Raw genomic sequence first — 20,547 nt, forward strand, 5'->3', positions numbered from 1 at the left:
TTCAATTGTATGTTACATGCTTTTACTTAAAGATGATAATATAGAGGACCACTCACAGCGAAGGTCCCATGGTGTAATGGTTAGCACTCTGGACTTTGAATCCAGCGATCCGAGTTCAAATCTCGGTGGGACCTGACTGAAATTTTTTTTTAATTTTTGGAAATTAATACCTTTTTTTTTACTTTTCGCCTGTAAATAAAATAAACTTGCGTTGAAATCTGCAACCCGTATATCGTAGTAAGTTCTGTTAAAACGAGATATATTTTACAATTCCACATGCTCATCTCTGTTCATAACCTAATCTGTTCATAACCTAACTTGTAGATCCTTTTATTTGCATCATTTGTATGATCCGATAGTTGCTGCTAAAGAAAACAATAACGCTTATGGAGACCACGTGCTAAAACATTTTTGAGAATTCAATTGGCCGCGAGTTCGAGGAGATGGCCGAGCCGGGCGATTCCGTGGTGGTTATCAAGGCGAAGCCCGTTCGCAAGGTTTTCAAGGCTCCCACGAGGGCCAGCAAGATTCCCGAGGAACTCCTGAACGATCCTCAGCTGAATTCTGCCATAGCGGCTTTACCTGCGAATTATAATTTCGAGATACACAAGTCGATATGGAGGCTCAGAGAAGCCAAGGCGAAGCGAGTGGTTCTCCAAATGCCGGAAGGCCTCCTGATGTACGCCACAACCATAGCTGATATCATTGAGGACTTTACCGAAGCAGAGACTGTTATCATGGCCGATGTCACCTACGGTAAAAACTAGACAAGCCATCTAATGTTTTCAGTAGTTTATATCGTCGTTTGTTGCAGGAGCTTGCTGCGTGGATGATTACACGACGCGAGCATTGGATGCAGACTTCCTGATCCACTATGGACACTCGTGTCTTATACCCATGGACCAGGTCGCCGGTATCAAAGTGCTTTACGTGTTTGTTAACATTAGAATTGACATTTTACATTGCGTGGATTGCCTGAAGGTCACCCTACCAATTACCACAAAGGTAGCGCTAGTCAGTACAATACAGTTCGCCACAACGGTACAGGCGGTAGCGACGGAACTTAGAAGACAGGGTTACGAAGTCTCGGTGCCGCAGAGCAAGCCACTTAGCCCTGGAGAAGTACGATACGTTCTTTAATATGCTTTTAAATCATTAAGACGACGTGATAGGCAATGTGCGAAATGACTTTTAAAGATTTTAGGATGCACAGCGCCACAAGTTCGCTGCGCGGATGCTGTGATCTATATAGGGGACGGCCGCTTTCATTTAGAGGCTGCCATGATCGCTAATCCTAAGCTGAGGGCATTCAAGTACGACCCGTACGCCAAGAAACTGACTGAAGAATTTTATGACCACGAAAGAATGTTGACGACCAGGCACGAGGCGATACAACGTGCTATAAAAACCAACAAATATGCTTTGGTGCTTAGTACTCTGGGCAGGCAGGGCAGTCTTAATGTGCTGAAAACTCTACAAAATAGAATTGAGGCTTTAGGAAAGGAAAATGTCGTGATATTAATGTCGGAGATATTCCCGGATAAAATCAAGCTGTTCAAAGACGTTGACGCTTTCATACAGGTACGATCTTCGTGAGAAAAGTGCATCAAATTGTAAAAAAAAAAATTTTCCTCTTCTCTGCATTAGTATCATTATATTTAATTTAGAAGAAATTATAGGAAAAATATTTAAATTTAAAAATGTACATATGTATATATTTGAAAGAGATGTATAATTTCAAAAAGAGCTGAAAGAAGAAGAGAAAATATTTGCTCGAGTCAATATAACGTGATAGGTAGCTGAAAAGATTTATATGGTATGTTGAATTATGTCAATACGTTTTATTCAAGATTGCGTGTCCACGATTGAGCATCGACTGGGGTGTCGCGTTCGAAAAACCATTTCTCACGCCCTATGAAGGTGCCGTCGCTCTTAAGATGGCAGAATTCGACAAGGACCGGCCGTATCCCATGGATTTTTACGCTACAATCAGCCTCGGACCATGGACCGCTAATCACAAGGAATCTGAATTAGAAAAAACCGATACCTGCTGCGGTAAATGTAAAATGGACAAATAAAGGGAATCGAATATGTAATTTAAATTTGTTATGAAATTATCTGTTAAATTGTGTTAGACGAAAATCCCGTTAGATGAAAATCCTTCCTCGTTCTACCACGATCGCGCAAGTTTTTAACAAGTTTTTCATTAAACACAATGTAAATTCGAGCAGGTGCATTTGAGAGCTGTCTATATTAAACCCCCGTCATCCCTAAGTTGTTGCTAGCGGAGCGATAATGGGCAGATAGGAGGGTCCGCGTGGGCGAATTACGTCATACGCCCACCTGTAGCCCGCTCACACATAGACACGCGAATACTGTATATACAGGGTGTACAAAATCTAACACTCGCTACTCGATTTTTTTCACTCGCCTCTTGCTGTCGAAAAAAGAATATTAAAACTATACATATTTGATTGAAACATCATTATTTTTCAACTTGTTTACAGAACATACTGACGAGATCGTGCGAGAAGTTGCGTGGAAAAAAAAATGAATGCGAATCACCGAGTTAGAATTAATTTATATAAATCAAAATGTTCTCAATTGAAAAATATTGTTTTGAATATCGAAATGAAATATTTGTTATTCTAACATTGTCAAGGAATATATTGTAGGAGGATGAAAATTATCGATGAATATATGATAAAAACGACCGATGCGGGTGAAGGAAAGTGAAAGAAAGGAGCACAGAGTACATGACAAAATACCGGGGGTGAAAGGCGGCGCCGGCCGCACCCCGGTGTCGCGACGTCAGTCGTCGTTCCAGCGTGGCTCAACAAGTACACGCGGCGCCTAGCTCAGCACGGTTTCAAATTTTCGGAGATCTCGACGTGACTTTTGTCCGTACAGCTATTCGATATTAAAATGCGTTAAATCGACGGACGCAGCACCAATTGTGAGAGTAAGATCCACAAATCGTCTCTTACAATTCGATTAATCAACGATCCGATCATCGACATTGATAAAAAGTAAGTCATAGAAAAATGTCAAGCATTAATTTTATATCTTCAATCTTCTTTGTATATTCTTACTTCTGCTCTCTTTGTTTATAACTTAAATTGAAGACAGTAAACAAGGAAAATAGATGTGGGAAGACATGTTAAAGATTCTGGTTTTAAAATCGTGATAAGTGAAATTTAAATATCGAAAGTGAGATTTATTATTAATTATATTTTTTTTTCTTTTTTCATTAGAGGAAAGGAATATACTATGCGGTCTAAGGTGACAAACGAGAATACTTGGGAGACAAAATGGGCTACGGAATCGTCGCAGAGCGGTAGGAGTTTACGACGAAAGACAAAAAGAACGGAATCCTCGGTATTGAAATTGTCAAAACCCTCCAGGGGAAATACGGCACGGGAGAGAACTCTCAGGAGGCTGGAAAGCAATGAACGCGAGCGTATGCGGATGCACAGTTTGAACGATGCGTTTCAGGTACATAAAACAATATTATCGTGTTATATCTAAAATATAAAAACTGATAAGACGATAAGGAAGGACTATTTATGTGAAGAAATGACTGTAACAACAAATATTTGTCTCTGATCTTTCTCGAAAAGATCCTCTTCTATTCATATACATATACAGTTAATACATAATGTTTTAAGGTATTTACACACGTATATCTTTTGTAAGATAATTAGTGAATATTTTTCTTTTTTCTCTAGTCCTTACGCGAAGTGATTCCTCACGTCACCAAAGAGAGACGGCTCTCGAAAATTGAGACGTTAACGCTGGCCAAAAATTATATAGTGGCCCTTACAGATGTAATATGCGCCATGAGAAGCGAGGAACGATCGGAAGATCAGCAAACGAACGGCTCCGAATGCCAAGATTCGTCAAGCAGCGAACAGCGATTGGAATCAACTACTGTTCGCGTGAACATTCCCGTCGCTTCCAGATCCCGCGGTTCGGAAACTCAAAATTTTTATCAAAATAATCGTTCGCGGTGGGAAAAAGACCAGGATAATGTTACAGGCCTCTGAAAAGTTACGGCGCTAAGCGATATCGGGATAAAGGACGAATTGAGATCTCTAACGGTATTTCGACTAGTCTTCCTTTCCTTAATCGTGCATGCGTTTATGTCTTAAAAAGTTCCAATATTCAACGTATCTGTGCAAGTATTATCAAAATTAACGATATATCTTATGACTGATATAATAATCTAAGAAAAAACTAACTATATGTGCCAAAGGAAGATAGTATTTGCAGAAACGAATAAAAGAATATATATAGATATTAATAGTAATGTTACAATATTTTATTTCATATAGAGCATTATATTATTTTTCGATAATAACGTAAGAAATGATTATTAGAGAATAGATTACATATGTGCGAAAAACCTAAAATAATTGCATTTTCAGATGCTTTTGCAAATAACGAATGAGTTACGAAGTTTATAGAAACTCATTGTTTGTTATAAATTGCTTTACAATTTTTATATTCTTTTACATTTTTATTCTTTATTATAAGTTTATGTGATATATGTGTCATTAAGGTATATACAATAACAAACGGGCTACGTACGTGTAATAAATAATTATATATTTATTATATAAAGTATATGTTATATATTCAGATAAATAAATTTAATTATATATTTGAAAAACTTGATCAATGTTTTCTACTAATCTTCTTGCATTTCTCACGTGGAGATCATACAACATTTTCATTGCAATGAACAATTATTTTAAGATTAACACGTAATACAAATTATGACAGCCCATCGCCGAATGAGACGGACTGTGTCGTCAAGTCCTGTAAATTGACTAGCACCGCTGTTTTGGTTTCCGAGAACTTTGGAACGCATATCAATCTCACTGTATGTCCCTCGTCAGCTACACATTGGCATACATGAGTCATTTCACGTTAAACAAAAGTTGATAATCAAATCAGATTTTCTAAAATCCTACCTGTAACTAATTTTGTATCGTATTTATCCATATTTCCGGCGAAATATATGTCCGGCCATTCGTTCATAACGAATGGATCATTTTTGAAGAACGGATAAATTGGAATCGTGTCGGGACCGGTTGGAGCGTAATGCCTCCAGATCAAGGTACGCTCCAACCATTCCAACGCGGACAGCTGGGATAATCCAGCGATTTTCATGATATCCATGATCGGTCCGCCGCAAGAACCGGCTACGACACGACCCCCAATATTTGCGACCCAAGGATTAGTTGCACCGTGCATGCTTTTAAACCTGTATTACATCTAAATTGTATTATGTAAAGAAAGCTCGGCGGACGCAAGACTTAAACATGTCGCTGTTACCTGGCCGATTTATGTAAAGTACATGGGTGGAAGGGCTGCTGAGGCATGGTGTAGTTGCAAGCGGGATCGAACTCTCCCGGCATTAACACGACGCAACAGCAGTGGAGGATATTGCTGAGGAAAGCGTCGAGTTTATGCATCGCCATTACATCTTCCTTGATCTTACGCTGGTCGTGCGATTTGATCTCGTGATAGCCTTTGTGATTGTATATTTTCGCAGAACCACGAATGGTGTTTCCTATGCAATTATTTATGCTTGAATTATATTATCGCCAGTCAGAAAATATGAACATTTTTGACATTCATACCAGCGATAATGACTCTAGCAATTACTGCTTCTTCTTTTTGAGCATCGGCACATCCCGCCATTCCGGTTATCCATTCCGAAAGTAAATCTAAGCTAAGCTCATCCGTGTTATTAACCAGATCCAATCCAGATACTAGCAGAATTTTCCCGTCTTCCACCAATGAGCCGCTCGAACTGGAAGGCTTCGGGTAGTATCCTGGAAAACACCAATCCTCTACCTAAGAGCAAAGTTTTTATATCAGCAAGCTAGATTCCTGGCTGTAGACTAATTATGCAAGTATATACCCAGAATGTTCCATTTTCCAATTCACGTCCGAGTACTGCGCAGACAAGTCCAGTGACTACTTCCTGTATATCCATGTGACTTCCTACCAATCTTACACGTAACGTTTCGTCCTCTAGAAATAATTTGTCGTCGACCGACGCATAATTGTTATTGCTTGGCTGAGCTTCCAGCTGCAGTTCCTTGCTGAGGTCGCGCACCAAAGAAGGTTTCAGTCTCTGCTCCTTATAAAGTACTCCTACCAAAATGTAAGACTTTCCTGGGCTTTCCAAGGTTAGGCGTGAAACCTCTACATATGAATAATCGGCTGTAACATACAAAAAAATAGAATAACATGGATAATGTAGTGTGGAAAGATTTTGGGTTCCGGGTACACAAACGTGGCTTACTCCATTTTAGTTTCGCTGCACGTAACGTGTCTTCCCGCAGATCGTTCAACCTCGCTGTATATATGTTGAGAGAATCATCGTCGTATTTTCTTTCTGTTAGCTTAAATCTGCCAAGGTCTCTGAAGAAGACAATTTTCCGGTCGTATTCGTGCGTTTCGTCGACCTCCATCCCTTCCAGTGAGAACATTAACTCCTTTCTGAAATTTTCCAAAGTCACGCTCGTGAAATAAAATCACATCAACGTGTTGTTATCAGAGATATATTAAAAAAAAAAAAAAATAACGAAGAAGCGTACTATTGCCTTTCATTGTTTTGCACGTGTGAAGAGGATCCCGCGTTTTGAAAGAAACATATGATTAGTGATTACGCTGTCATTGCACCAATTGCACTGAGGTGTAGAAAGTGTAAATAGAAAATTTTTATGCACCTTGCGCCATCCTCTCTCTTCCTCCACGATCGCGTACACATTTATCTCGTTTTAAGTGCAGAAAGTGCAGTCAATGTCACCCCATCCCATATGAGGCCAGTGATTGGTCGTTATGTTCGTGAGAGGGATAAGAACAGTGCCGGATTTTTATTTTGCAAAGGCGAGTAAAAAATTTGCGAACGTGGCATGATTAGGCCTGTTTGTTTTAGCTAAACTTCTTGCACAGTTCATCTTTTCTCCTTTTCTCTCCAATGTAAAAAGAAAAAGAGAAACCTTTTCTCTCCAATGTAAAAAGAAAAGGAGAAAAGATGAACCGTGCAAGAAGTTCAGCTAAAACAAAACAGGCCTATTGTCATTCATATACATTTAACGTCCCAGACAGTACCATATCCAAAATCGGGACATGACATAAGACTTCTCAAAAATGTCTTCTTCTTCTTCTTCTTATGCGTTTTTGCTCACTTTCCCTTATCTGGAATTGAGAGAGAGAGAATCGGCCATTATTCAATTTTTTTTATTTCATCGCGATACGATATTACGACATAACCACAACGCGAAATAAAAAGCAGGTGCAAGGAAAAGTCGGAAGAACAAAATCTGATGAAGATCATGTGCTGCGCGTTTTGCGCCCCGACTAGAACCGTTCCTGGGAGCAGAGCTACATCATCTGCACTTCGATGCATCGTGCATCCCTTCGTACATCATCTGGTCCGTCTACGGTTCGTGTCAGGTGAAGGTGGTTCACGGCAGTTCACGGCGACGAGGCATACTTCAGCACTGGACTCCACGAGACGAGAAGCAAGTTCTGTTATCTCTGATCTCTCTCTCCCATCATTAGGAAATGATCCCGAGCTGCCTCAGGAACGTCGCCGCGCCGTTGTCACGACGAAACGTAAGTACACCGACGGGCGACGCGTGACCTCTAAACACGCGCCGCATCGCGTTTTTTGTGTCAGGGTCTCGCCACGAATCCCAGACCCCTGTTACTTGCGACACCATATCTCATGAGTCTTCTTCTTTCCTCAATATCTCGCATACTCGCCAGTTTGGAAGCTGGAACGAGGTAATTATCACCCGCGATCCGGTTATGCTGCGGTTCGCGTTAATGCTGTCGCCTTGTATTTTATTTGCTTTGAATTCGATTGATGTTAACACGAAAGCTCAAAATTTTGAGCCTCTCTTACATCTACTTCCACCAATATAGATTAACTTTAATCTCGGTTTAATTTATTTTCTATCTTTTTCTAGTTTTGAAAATTTGAACCGAGATTAAAGTTAATCTACATCGGTAGAATGAACATTAAAGAACACCATCAATTGATTCACGAGATAAACGTAAAGATAAACTTCACATTGTCTCACGTGTGTACAGTTACATGTTACATTACGATTTCGCGTCACTACAGACACTTACTAGATGTTGATGTTTCTAGGTGGCCTCGTTTTTCTTGAGCAAGAAAAACAATTATGCTACCGAAGCCTCCTTCGAGACCAAGCCTTTTCGCCTGCACAAACTGGACCAGGGCCCATCCACTCAGGTGACGGTAACCCGGGATGACGCTATCGAACTGTTTAAGAAGCTACATACGATACGTCGTATGGAAACGGCTGCCGGCAACTTGTACAAAGAGAAGATCGTTCGGGGTTTCTGTCACTTATATTCCGGACAAGTAAAGATCATCTCGCATGGTTTTTGATATTTATTTAGTTTGAGATTACTTCAATCTTCTTTGTTGCATTTTCTTTACAGGAAGCTTGCGCAGTCGGCATGAAAGCGGCGATGAGATCCCAGGACGCTGTAATCACGGCTTACCGCGCACACGGCTGGACTTATTTGATGGGCATAGACGTATTTGGCGTCTTTGCAGAACTCACGGGCAGACAAGGTGGCAACGCCAAAGGCAAGGGTGGTTCCATGCACATGTATTCTAAGAACTTCTATGGAGGAAACGGCATTGTTGGCGCTCAGGTTTTACATTAATCCTAAAATTTAATTTTAATATCGCCAATGTGTAAATTTTTCTTTAATATTTCAACGTGTTGTCGCTGCAATTAGGTGCCGCTAGGAGTTGGAATCGCCTTTGCACAAAAATACTTGAATAACGGCGGAGTTTGTCTAACATTGTACGGCGATGGCGCGGCCAATCAGGGACAGGTGTTCGAGGTGTACAATATGGCTAAGCTGTGGGACGTACCCTGCATCTTCGTCTGCGAGAATAACGGATACGGGATGGGTACCAGCGTGGAGCGTGCCGCGGCAAGCACGGAATATTACACCAGGGGCGACTATATTCCCGGAATATGGGTACGTTATCTCCTCTCCTAAGAGATTCGCGTTTTTATTTAGGTAAACGGGATTTACGATAGAAATCGTATCGTAGGTGGACGGGATGGATGTGTTAGCTGTGAGAGAAGCTACGAAATTCGCGATCGACCACTGCACGTCCGGTAAGGGACCGATCGTCATGGAGACTGTGACGTACAGGTACAGCGGACACAGTATGTCGGATCCCGGAACCAGCTATCGTACGCGAGAAGAGGTGCAGGAGGTTCGGCAGACTCGGGATCCTCTGACCAGCTTCAAGGAGAGAATCTTAAATGCCAACCTCGTCACTGCGGACGAGATCAAAGTCAGTTGACGTCTCTTTCGTTAGATTTCGCGATTAACGTTATTAGTAATTTATTGTTACCCGAAATGATTTGTGTGGATAACACGATCTCTTTTCTATTCCAGGTAATAGAGGGTGAGATCAGAAAATCGGTGGACGATGCCATGAAAGCTGCCAAGAATGACAAGGAGATTCCGCTGAGCGAACTCACTGCCGACATTTATGCGAATTGCCTAGAGAAGGAGATTCGAAACACGACACCCTTCAATCCTTTATCGCACGCCAGACTAGGGCCAGCCATAAATGCTTAAAACTGCTCAAAGATTGTTTTCCTAAAATATTGTATATTTTACAGTCACGTGCCACATCCTCAATGTTCATAGACCTACAAATTAGTTGTATAGAGATGTACGTACCGCACACGATTCTTTAATTCGAGGATGTATATTATTTCGTTGAAGGGGAGAACTGATATTGCCGAAACAGATTAATTCGAGTGCAACCATTGCGCACCGATATTAATCTCAATGCTCCACGACGCGCGCGCGTAACCCGTTTGTTCTTCGAGGAACTTCCTGATATGGTGCGCACTAGTGTTATAAGTTACACTAGTTACGGTCAAACAATGGATCTGTTTTCTATTGCTGAACTAGTTCAGAGTTGTATCTTTTTTACCCCACATTGGAAGGAAAAGATACAACTCTGAACTAGTGCAGCTAGTTCAGCAATAGAAAATAGATCCAAAATATACTTGTCTCACTCTAATTTATTGCACCAATTCAGGAAGTCCCTCCTAGGAAAAGAACAGACGGAACATTTTGCGTTACAATCCAATGCTAAAGAGAAGATCCATTTTTTTGATAATTTGGGAAATTAAATTTATTTATAGTTTAATTTATTTTGAGTGCGAGTTATCATGAAAATAGGATCTTTTACGGTACAACGTGCGCCTAAGACCTGAGCTATTTGTTAATGTGTTAATAAAAAAAATAAATCTAAAAAAAAAATAAAAATTTCTTTTAATTTCCGTTATAAAAAAATAAGTCACTTGGTTGTGGGAAGAATGAATTTATCGTGCATTTTTGAATGGTGATTGGTTGCGAGATCTCGAGAGATCGAGAAAGAAAGAAGCATCGAACGTGTCGACCGGTCGATATCGAACGTCGGCCTGGTCGGCCATATCTCTCTAGTGGCGAACAGGTACACGCTTAACCAAGGCTACGCGCTCCGTCTTGTGTCGAAGGATAGTTTGTTTCCGCGAGGAAAAAAAATGGCCCGAATTACCGCCGTGAAGGAATATCTCGAGAAGACGTTGAGGGACGAGAGCAAGTCATGGACAAAGATGTTCGTCTTCGCGGAGGCGAAGACCGGCATCGATCGGCTGTACATTTTTGTCGGTGAGTCGCCGGACGATTACACGCTGATTTTCCAGTCATTCTTATTGATTGGCCGGCTCGGCCGCAGGCATTTAGATAATTATTCAGCCTTTATGCTAATGCGCTCTCGCGGCTCCTCGAAACTCGTTATCGCGCGCTCGCGTTACGCAACGCGAATGTGTCTACCTTTTTTCCCCCCCTATTTTTTACGTTAACGCCACGTTTCTTTCTCGAATAAATATTTCGGAGCTCTTTCCGAAAATCTGCAACCTGTTGATCTTTGTCGTACAATCGCATGACGGTATCCGGAATATCCTGTATTTTCTGTCTATTTGCGTAAAAATTCCCGTAAACAGCAGTACGTTAAATTTAATTAGGAGTAGGGGCCGATTTCATCGTCTCCGATTAACTTGATCCTCCGATTAAACTCACTCTTCGTCTCTTTCTAAGAGGGAAGTCAGAAAGAGATGAAGAGTGAGTTTGATGGGAGGATCGAGTTAATCAGAGACGGCGAAATTGGCCCCTCTATTCTCAGAAAGACTACGTTATTATTGTTATTATTTTTGTTATTTACTATTGATAGGATCATTGATGCTGCTGGCTTTATACTTGGTGTTTGGATTGGGACAACAGCTAGTGTGTAATATAGTTGGTTTTGTTTATCCCGCATACCAATCTATGAAGGCTTTGGAAAGCCCCAAGAAAGAGGACGACACAAAATGGCTTACTTATTGGGTCGTTTTTGCCATATTTACTATAATAGAATTCTTTTCTGAATATATCGTCTGCTGGTTTCCGGTTTACTGGCTGTTCAAGGTATAAATTTTAAAGACACATTAATGTCCATTTCTATCAATGTAGATTAATTTTGATCTTGGTTTCCCTGATGGAAATATTTTGTTGAAAGTGCTGTGAAATCGATGAAAATTGAAATAAAAGTTATTGAAAAATATATTTCATATATTTTAAAATAAATAAATTATCCTTATGAATTGTAATACTGTGAAATATAAGGAAAGTTAAATCCCAGATAGCACAGTGACAATTAATTCCGTCATAATGACGTTAGAGACGGCATTATGACGGAGTTAATACGTCATTTGACGTCACTGTGCTATCTGGGATTATACTAATGAAAAGTAATACATTTTTTGAAATATGAGAATATCATAAAATTAACTAAATTTGACTAAAAATTGAATTTTTACTGAATATTGATAGAATAGTAATGAAATGGGATCAATTGAGAGAGAATTTAAAATATATTTCAGTAAAATTTATTATTATATTTTCAGTAAAATATTTCCGTCAAGGTTAACTTACTTTTTATGTTTTTCTAACTCTTGGAATTAGAAAAAGATAAAAAGTAAGTTAAACCAGGATTAAAATTAACCTGCATTAATAGAAATGAATACAAGTCTTAAAGATAGACCCTGCCATGGTCAAATATTGATAAATTTATGAATTTGTGTATGCAGTGTATATTCTATGTATGGTTGATGGCGCCAACCGAGTACAACGGTTCCTTGATTCTATATCGCCGAGTCATCCGTCCAAAGTTTATACAGTATCAACCTGGATTAGACAGACTGTTGTCCAATGCACGTGATACAGGTAAGGCGATTATCTTATCAAAAAATAATCTGGCTTCCCTAATACTACGCACATGTCTGCCAGAGGAATATTTATTTGCGAATATCAATCAAAGCAGAAATATAAAGATATATTACTTTTGTAGCAGTCAAGACTGCAGCGGGAGCATTGCTGACCAATAAGGAAGATTAATGAAGCTATAAATTGAACATAATAGAAAGTCCATTTGTGTCTTTCCCTTTACTCATTCCTAGCAGAGAGAGAGCGTGGATTTTATGCTTTACCGAATATTATTGAGCGTTGTTACATTAACGACTACAAAGATGAAGAAAATGCCAAACGAATAGAAATTTTAAATATCCTAGATACAATAAGCAACTGTCAAGTGAATCAGGGAAAATCAAAGTTGTCCAAAATTGTGAATAGATAACGAATACGAAGGATGCACGAATGAAAAAAAAGTCTCCCTCTGAAAATAAATCATTTATAGTATAATAGCCTGGTTTCACAGAATTACGGAATAGTGTTGTTAGAAACACAGTTTCAGCATTGAAATAACGTTTTATTTTCAGATAAGCTCGGCTTATCGTTTATAGTAATTCCGAGCCAACTGAAAATTTGGAATGTTTTTGTACAATAGGATAGACTGGCCACGTGTGTCTGCCATTTGCGTAATCATTGATGATATACATGTGTTAGAATACTTTACTTTTAGAGGAAAGAGTTTCACCAACATTAAACTTTCTAATTACCTGATTTAATTCTTTATTTTTTCTAAATTATTTACTCAATATCAATTATACAATAATAATATGTCGAGTTTTTATTTTAAAATATTTGCGGTGTTAATCTGAAATGAATAAGATGTTGGTGAAACCAGTTTTTACCGCGTATGTTTTACTAGGTAAGTTTATCAGGCATTGTTGATAAGAAGCTGGTAAGGATGATTGAAATACTTAAAATTAGCAAAGATCCAAGATAATCGGAAACGATATATGATATATTCAGATACGTAAAGATACCTCGATAAATCTAACTAAAAATTTGAAATCTTTGATGACCATTGTTGCCATCTAATTGTTATATCGCGATAAGGCGAGAGTTCTGAGATAAATCAGAAATTATGCCTTCTAGTTAGTTCACGAGTCGTCAATGAAACGACACGCACAATTAGCTTAAATTTGTACATTATATATGTGAGATTGCATCGTAACTTGCATGCGATTGTCTTCTTCTGTTTATATTCTATATAAAAGAATATAGTATAGTCTACCAACATCCTCAAATAGCTTCGACTTTGAAATAATAGAGACAAGCTTAGGATATTGTGTATATTGCTCAAATTAAACCGTCTTGTACAAGTTAATAACCACCTTGTCCGACCAAGTCGGTGTGTTACATTTGTAGATTCTATGAAAATCTAAGGGCATTTTTCCATGTCTTTTTTCCATCACTTTTAAAATTCGTCATATGGTTATACCGATTGTTACCGAGAGGATGATATTACGGGTTTTAAATAAAATTGTAAATTTAGAGGTATTGACCAAAATTATAAACCACTATACACGCACTGCAATAAATATGTTTTTATTTTATACACTTCCTCTTTTCTTCCTCTTTTTTTCTTCTTTTTTCTTTTCCGCTGATAACTGACATCATTCACAAACGGAAATCGATTTCCTGTAATGAGCTCCTGTGAAAATCCCAAATGATTGTATACAGCAGCTTCATTAAATAGTAAAAGCAAAATAATTAAAATAATTTAATCCTGAAGAGCGCAAATAAATGTACATATAAGCGCACAATACTAAGTTCCCGTAAATCAAATTATGACAAAATGAATTATTCGTTTCAGAAATACATATTTTATCAAATATAAATTCAAAATTATTTGTCGATATTTAGAATTACGAATAGGAAATTTAATATTGATCAATTTCAGTTGAATAGGATTGTTGTGCTCTTTAGGATTGAAATTCATAAAAAATGTAAAGAAATTACATTTCGTTGAAGTGGAATTTCTCTGCAGTCAATGCGAGCTTCCTTATATGACGAATAGTGGACGCAGCTGCAATCTGCACCTCTGGATCGTCCGAACCCACCAAACGCAATACGTGCTGGTTGAAAATTCCATCAACATTTTCAGAATTTAATTAGGATTTTCGAAAAGCAGAGAAAATGTAATGTATCGTCTCGGTATATTGAACCGATAATAATAATATAATTAATCAAATTGTGTGAAAAAGATGTAACTCTAGATATCTGGACTTTTTTATTATTTTTATCGAACATTCTAATGAAATTATCTCTATTGAAGATATCTTTATCGGTTCATATTAAAATATTATAAACATTTATAACACTAAATTAATATGACTTACAAATGTTTATGAGAAAATAAATTTTTAGATAAAACATATTCTTTTTTGAACTTTAAAAATTTTGAGATTTCGTAGAGTTATGCTTTAATATCAAACAACTGTTAATATTATGCACGTATGCAAAAACGCAAGCTCCTAATTATACCTTGATAACGCCGCAGGTGTGCATGGTCACGCAATTTAAGGGCTCCTTGCTCAAATGGTACACGGCAATGCAAACACCCTTCAACACGTCCTTGTTCTTGCTGATCATGTAATTAACGAGCGGCGCGACAGCGTTCAGTTTGCCGAATTCATAACTGTTCCGATCCCAATCGCAGCAATAGGCTATCGCCAATGTCAGATTAGCGCGCAAATTCTCATCGTCCTTAAAAAAGAAGTCATTCCATTATCGCGCAGATGTTTCGATTAAAAATATTTAATAGGCAGTAAAATATTTAAATGCGGCTATTTCATGGGGAAAAAACGGAGTAAACTGTTAAGTATCATTATTATTAATTTGATAAAAAAGATTTGAGGAATTATATAAGAAGCATATGCCAACAAGCGCGGATTATATTTTATTCCGTATGTTTACCAAAAAAAGTTTACCAAAAAAAGTTTAAATTGTGTAAATGCTATTCTGCGAGTATATTAACTATTATATATTGTCATATCTTCCATGAAGCAGCCGTGCAAATTAAGTAAAAAAAAAAAAATTATCGTTGTATTAAGCAGCGATGAACCAACAGTTTCCACGAGGGCAGCCAGTTTTTTCACGACGCCGTGATCCGTCAGGATACCCAGGTTTTCAGGATCGGTAGCGATCTCCGCGATCATCGCGCAGACCGCGCTGAGCACTTCCGTGTCCTTGCTCTCCAGGAGGCTGACCGTGAGCTCCAGGCCGCCCACGAAGGCACGCACCATTTCCGGCGAGTCCTTGGAGTGCCGTATGCAGGGTACCAGAGCGAGGCAGGCGTTACGCTTGATGACATCGCTGGGGTGCTTTAGCAGGGACCAAACTAATCGCACGCCGTCCAGCCGATGCTCCGGGTCGTTGATAATGTCCATGCATCTCTCATCGACGGCGCACTCTTTCAGCACCAACGGCACGTTCTCCAGTAATGGCTCGTACGTGGCGCTCAACAATCTAATCTGCAAAGGTCTCTGAAGTATTCATTCTGCGGTATCGCCAATACCAGAGGATAACGAGGAAACATTGATCGTCGCGAGGATGGCGTGGCGCACGTTAACTCGATTAATCGTCGGGAGCCGGTACTCGCAAACACCCTCCGATGCGCAATCCAATTTTCGCCTCATTTGGAAATTATCTCTCATATAAACGCGAATGGGATAATTAAACGTAAATGGATCAACGCACAGCGATATTCCAGTAACAAAATTAATAATTGTTATTAAATTATTAACATACACGATGAGAATTCATCTAATAATTGTTCGAGGATTGTTATAAAAGAATCACGACTATCGGTTTTATTATTTCAACCTAAATGCCGGGAGGGATCTCTTTCTGTCTATATCAATATAATTCGTCCTTTCTTGGATATGATATTCAAGTCATTAGTACATGTAAAATGATTTCATGTCTAAGTATATATTTAAATACATAAAAATTATCTTTTATTCGAAAAAAAAAAAAAAAATGATTCTCCATGACGTCACATCTTTGAGACCATCAACATATGTATGTGTTTATTCCCTCTTATAATCCCAATGTATAAAGCATACAGAGTTTGACAAGAGAAGCAAAGTTCGATCCGGCAGCAGAGAGAGAAGAAAACCAGAGACAGAACTACAGAAGTGTATTTCCGACTTTGAACGGTCTTTACCAGTTTCGGTAGACCCTCGTTAGTTCTCAAGATGTCCCTGTTAGCGGAATCCTTACAGCACTCGGCAAGGCCGCCCACGACGTTAGCCAACACCCGCTCGTCCTCGTTTTCCTCGAGCAGAGGCACCAACGACGCCACGAGGTCGTTCTGATTGAACCTCATTATGTTCTCCGGACTGATGGCGCATTTCCAAATACCGCCAGTGACAGCGGCTAGCAGACGCTTGTTGGCGTGTACCTCGTCGCTCTGCACGAGTTTGCAAAGTGGATCCAGGCCACCGGCTCGACGCACCATCGTTCGAGTTTCCCGATTCGAGGCGCACTTGAAGATGGCCAGGGCGGAGTTCTCCTTCAGCTTCGTGTTGTCGTTCTTCAAATGTCGTACCAAATCGTTGATGATGCCCACTCGCTCAAACGCCTCCCTGAAAACATTCTGCACACACGCACGACTCAAATACGACACCAACTATAGGAAAATATTTGTAATGAAAATTTGAAAATGAGTTGTCGAACTAATTATAATTATTTAATAAATGCGATAGTGGATTTTGAATAATTGTAATCACAATATCGATGTCTGATATTTAAATTTCACGATATTTAATTTGTTTTTTATTATTAATACGGTAATATTATATGATCATTTTTAACGGTCCATTTTCATAATTTAATTTTATGTATTTTTCAAATCAATTAATATCATTTTCATAGACAGATAATTATGTTATCTTAATTAATACTGTTAACAGATAGAGAAAAGAATTCAATAAACCAGATCAGCGCACTGCTGTACGACGCCCATCGTGGGTACGATCAGCTGAGTGTGTTTCGATCTCAGGAAACGCGACATCAAACGAACGACGCCGTGTTGGCGAAGTTCCTCCTTGACCTTCGGACTACTGCCCAAGGAATCTAAGACCTTGGCGCAGCCTATAGCGACGGCCACGAGTTCTTTGCTAGCCTCGCTCAATTCGTCGTACGACCGGCGGAGAACCTCGTCCGGCACATCCATTACGTCCAGCTGTCGAATCAAAATTTGAGAGTCAATAAATTGTTACGCTGGCCACATTGAGAAAAAATATATTTAAATGTTAAATATACTGTATGCGAAGCAAGAGTCTTGGAGACGGACTCATTCGTCATATGTCCATTTCTACTGCAATGTAGATTAACTTTTTATCTCTTTCTTACAACTAGAAAAAGATAAAAAGCATTGCCAAGTTAAAGAGATAAAAATTAATCTGCATTGATAGAAATGAATATTATTTGAATAATTGCAACAAGGTAACTTACTATGAGCGGTATTCCACCGCGAATTCTGATCTGTTTTCTAGCCTTTCTGACTCGAGCTATAATGGCCATTGTTTCGGCTGCCAAAATCTGAGAAAATAAAAAATTATTACTATACATTATTATAGTACAATAAAACGAAGAAACAATAACTGCTCTAAAAAGACAGGATTTTTGGGATCTCAAATTGTTGAATTTTATTGGTTTAAATTAATAGAATTCTAAACTAAGCACGGAGCGCATAAGCCGATAAAATCGGAGGAGTTATTGTAATAAGGGTCAATGAACAACCTGGATATCTCTAGCGGGATGCTTCAGCATTTGGATCAATGGCGTCGTGATGTCCAAGTCGATTAAATATCGTTTCATATCCGTGGAAGTCGCGATTTGCAGTAGGACCGACAACGAGCCGTTCTGACATTTGATGTCACTCGTTTCGAGAAGATTTACTAGAACTTCGAGACCGCCCATTTCTTGGATAGCTTTCTGTATGATCTGCACCACGAACAAGTTTGAACCATGCGGATACGAGACAGACAGATTATTTCAAATTAAAGAAGTAAAAAATTGACAAGTAAAGCGGAAGAATAAGCCTATGCACAGAATTATTCATCTTGTTATATAAATAGCTCTCCTGATATTTTTTCTTGCAGTCTAACATATAAAATGATAAGTTTTATAACGAACCTTATCGGTGAGATCGTAATCCTTCAGTAAACACAAGGATACCATAGTAGCGGTCTGGTTGCCGGCCTTCATGTACTTGATGAGCTTCTGTATGTGCCAGAATTCGGAAGGCACTTCCGGGTGATCTTCCTGAAGATACCTGGCTTCTTCCTCGCTCTCGGACTCCGGCTCGTCGTCCGAGCTCTCCTCCTCGGCTTTCTCGCTGACAAGACGAATTCGAGGTCCATAGGGTTCACCGGTAAGCAAGGACACCTGTTTCGGAGGCTCCGGCTCAGCTGTCTCCGTGACTTCTGGCTCCGATCTACAGAAACAGACCTAATATCGCTTAGTCCTACATCTCAATTTCGTCTTATTTATTTTTGGAAAGGTATTCCAAATTCTCACTCCACTTTTCCGAAAAACAGTAAAGTTTGGAAAAATATTAATCTTGTCTAAAAATTACTATGCCATCTACAAATTATTACATTGTAAATAACTATAATAATTAAAAAGTCAAAGGTAACGAAAACATAACTGGATTTATAGGACGATTCGTCTCCACGTGAATAATTCGTGTTCGTTCGCTTACTCAGAATGTTCCAACTCTTGCACAGCCTCTTTCTTCGGCGCGCTCTCTCTCTTCTTCTTCGGAGGCATCTTTCGCAGCGGGCATTAAGTTCGCGGTAAACTCTCTCCCAAAGGGAAGTCCTTTTCTCATCAGAAAATATTCGTTTTCGGACTCGAAACACCTTTGACCATCCCCGTACGCTGGTACAGCGAACTATCGATCAAACAATTACCGCCAATTTCGCTGCCCCGCTGAAAATAACGGAACTTTAACGCTTATCGGGGGAAAAAAGAACAGAAACGAAATAGTAATCGTTTTTTCGATATGCATCGCTATCGCGCTGTCTGAAGTAAATCATTTACACGTCAGTGTCCATTTGGCTATATGATTTAGCGAATATCATCTTCGCAAAATTTTCAGTTATTTTCAAAGGGCGCATGGAAAATGTCGCGTAAATTATTGACGACCTGCTGACGGGGATTTATATAGAACAATAAAACATCCCTTTCGCGAAATTTGTTCGACCACGAAGCGACCGATCCGGAAAGAAGATTCGTAGGTATGGAGACGAGCGAAATCTCGTCAAACGAATTCGGGCTTGGCGAGAGCGACACGGCGATCTTCGCGAAGATATGTGCCGTCCGAAGAAGCTGAGGAAACGACACGAGGTGGAATCACGACGTGGTGACATGAACAAATGTTCGTCGTGCATATATACGCGTCTCCCTTCGCCCTTATCCTACTCATGCTCTCGTTATGTGCCTGGCTCGGCGTCTGCCGATGGGGATTCGGCTACAATCTGAAAGACCGAGAAGTAATTGTTATTAAATTATAAAAAAGAATCAAGCTCGTGCGTTTTGAAACATAAACCAAATATACACAAATAAAACGTCTCTATGTATTTTTAAGCATGTCTAAAAAATGTCTTTAAAATGTCTCTTAGATACGTGTATGTCTAAAAGATGTCTCAGAGATGTTTTTAAGATGTCTTTTTAGACATGCGCGCTGTCTGGATTTGAATTTAACATCTCTCGATTGCTCATTTATTGGCTTTTGAACTTTCTACATTACTCTCCTATATATGTTTTGTTTTTTGGACCCTCAGAGTGTATATACGTGGGTCTGACATGTTCGACTCTATTTTTCCCTAATACCTTAAAGTATTTTAAAAAAAATCTGAAAAAATTCATGAAACATCTGTTTACATTGTAATTGACGATTTTATAGTCATTTTGATGAACATCGTTTATTTCATATTTTCTGGCAGGCTTGCAAGTTTTACAGTTACGAGATGTTATTTTGGCTTGGACGCCGTAGACCCATGTAAACAGACGGAGGGTTAATTATTGTTAATTATCATTATTATATATTTTAGAGTTGCATGATTAGAGTACGAGATTCTCGACAGAGACCTCCGCGTGTGTAACGCTCGTCTCTATTTTCTAGATCGCTCATTGCCTGGTGGTCTATTTTGTCATTATCACGTTATT

General features: G+C 39.1%; 6 protein-coding genes and 1 non-coding gene across 12 annotated transcripts; 5 read left to right on the forward strand and 2 right to left on the reverse strand.

The window, feature by feature from the left end:
- The first annotated feature begins 62 nt into the window (after positions 1–62).
- On the forward strand, positions 63–134 carry Trnaq-uug (transfer RNA glutamine (anticodon UUG)). Its single transcript has one exon. It is a non-coding gene; the product is annotated as a tRNA-Gln (tRNA).
- Dph1 (diphthamide biosynthesis 1) lies at positions 76–3,029 on the forward strand. Of its 2 annotated transcripts, none has more exons than XM_071793741.1 (5): positions 76–237; positions 360–756; positions 815–1,122; positions 1,198–1,581; positions 1,851–3,029. In XM_071793741.1, the coding sequence occupies exons 2-5, from the start codon at positions 444–446 to the stop codon at positions 2,076–2,078; spliced, it is 1,233 nt and encodes a 410-aa protein (XP_071649842.1). In that variant the 5' UTR covers positions 76–237; positions 360–443; the 3' UTR covers positions 2,079–3,029. The 2 variants fall into 2 exon arrangements, with proteins under 2 accessions (XP_071649842.1, XP_071649843.1); XM_071793742.1 differs by having other exon boundaries at positions 80–237; positions 325–756.
- LOC139822150 (uncharacterized) lies at positions 2,890–4,677 on the forward strand. The gene is made up of 3 exons (XM_071793751.1): positions 2,890–3,029; positions 3,255–3,495; positions 3,729–4,677. The coding sequence occupies exons 2-3, from the start codon at positions 3,271–3,273 to the stop codon at positions 4,044–4,046; spliced, it is 543 nt and encodes a 180-aa protein (XP_071649852.1). The 5' UTR covers positions 2,890–3,029; positions 3,255–3,270; the 3' UTR covers positions 4,047–4,677.
- On the reverse strand, positions 4,588–7,022 carry LOC139822144 (DNA polymerase delta subunit 2). Of its 2 annotated transcripts, none has more exons than XM_071793740.1 (7): positions 6,621–7,022; positions 6,320–6,516; positions 5,933–6,237; positions 5,649–5,865; positions 5,341–5,578; positions 4,977–5,269; positions 4,588–4,901 (listed from the first exon to the last, which is right to left on the reverse strand). In XM_071793740.1, the coding sequence occupies exons 2-7, from the start codon at positions 6,504–6,506 to the stop codon at positions 4,777–4,779; spliced, it is 1,365 nt and encodes a 454-aa protein (XP_071649841.1). In that variant the 5' UTR covers positions 6,507–6,516; positions 6,621–7,022; the 3' UTR covers positions 4,588–4,776. The 2 variants fall into 2 exon arrangements, with proteins under 2 accessions (XP_071649841.1, XP_071649840.1); XM_071793739.1 differs by having other exon boundaries at positions 6,615–7,020.
- A 274-nt stretch (positions 7,023–7,296) lies between these two features.
- Positions 7,297–10,368, forward strand: LOC139822146 (probable pyruvate dehydrogenase E1 component subunit alpha, mitochondrial). 2 transcript variants are annotated; one of them, XM_071793743.1, is made up of 7 exons: positions 7,297–7,638; positions 7,792–7,809; positions 8,180–8,416; positions 8,497–8,715; positions 8,803–9,051; positions 9,128–9,376; positions 9,481–10,368. In XM_071793743.1, the coding sequence occupies exons 1-7, from the start codon at positions 7,588–7,590 to the stop codon at positions 9,664–9,666; spliced, it is 1,209 nt and encodes a 402-aa protein (XP_071649844.1). In that variant the 5' UTR covers positions 7,297–7,587; the 3' UTR covers positions 9,667–10,368. The 2 variants fall into 2 exon arrangements, with proteins under 2 accessions (XP_071649844.1, XP_071649845.1); XM_071793744.1 differs by lacking the exon at positions 7,792–7,809 and having other exon boundaries at positions 7,304–7,638.
- A 147-nt stretch (positions 10,369–10,515) lies between these two features.
- LOC139822149 (receptor expression-enhancing protein 5) lies at positions 10,516–13,919 on the forward strand. Of its 2 annotated transcripts, none has more exons than XM_071793750.1 (4): positions 10,516–10,752; positions 11,315–11,547; positions 12,210–12,345; positions 12,473–13,919. In XM_071793750.1, the coding sequence occupies exons 1-4, from the start codon at positions 10,626–10,628 to the stop codon at positions 12,514–12,516; spliced, it is 540 nt and encodes a 179-aa protein (XP_071649851.1). In that variant the 5' UTR covers positions 10,516–10,625; the 3' UTR covers positions 12,517–13,919. The 2 variants fall into 2 exon arrangements, with proteins under 2 accessions (XP_071649851.1, XP_071649850.1); XM_071793749.1 differs by having other exon boundaries at positions 10,518–10,752; positions 12,470–13,919.
- On the reverse strand, positions 13,720–19,220 carry Gudu (Armadillo repeat-containing protein gudu). Of its 2 annotated transcripts, none has more exons than XM_071793731.1 (10): positions 19,079–19,220; positions 18,511–18,811; positions 18,115–18,318; positions 17,827–17,913; positions 17,306–17,554; positions 16,535–16,966; positions 15,435–15,839; positions 14,851–15,072; positions 14,326–14,441; positions 13,720–14,017 (listed from the first exon to the last, which is right to left on the reverse strand). In XM_071793731.1, exons 1-10 carry the CDS (start codon positions 19,144–19,146, stop codon positions 13,984–13,986), a joined length of 2,118 nt encoding a protein of 705 aa, XP_071649832.1. In that variant the 5' UTR covers positions 19,147–19,220; the 3' UTR covers positions 13,720–13,983. The 2 variants fall into 2 exon arrangements, with proteins under 2 accessions (XP_071649832.1, XP_071649833.1); XM_071793732.1 differs by having other exon boundaries at positions 18,511–18,825; positions 19,079–19,217.
- Between the last annotated feature and the right edge of the window lie 1,327 nt (positions 19,221–20,547).

Source organism: Temnothorax longispinosus, chromosome 11 (genome assembly GCF_030848805.1).
Source record: "Temnothorax longispinosus isolate EJ_2023e chromosome 11, Tlon_JGU_v1, whole genome shotgun sequence".
In the NCBI taxonomy this organism is placed as follows: domain Eukaryota; kingdom Metazoa; phylum Arthropoda; class Insecta; order Hymenoptera; family Formicidae; genus Temnothorax; species Temnothorax longispinosus.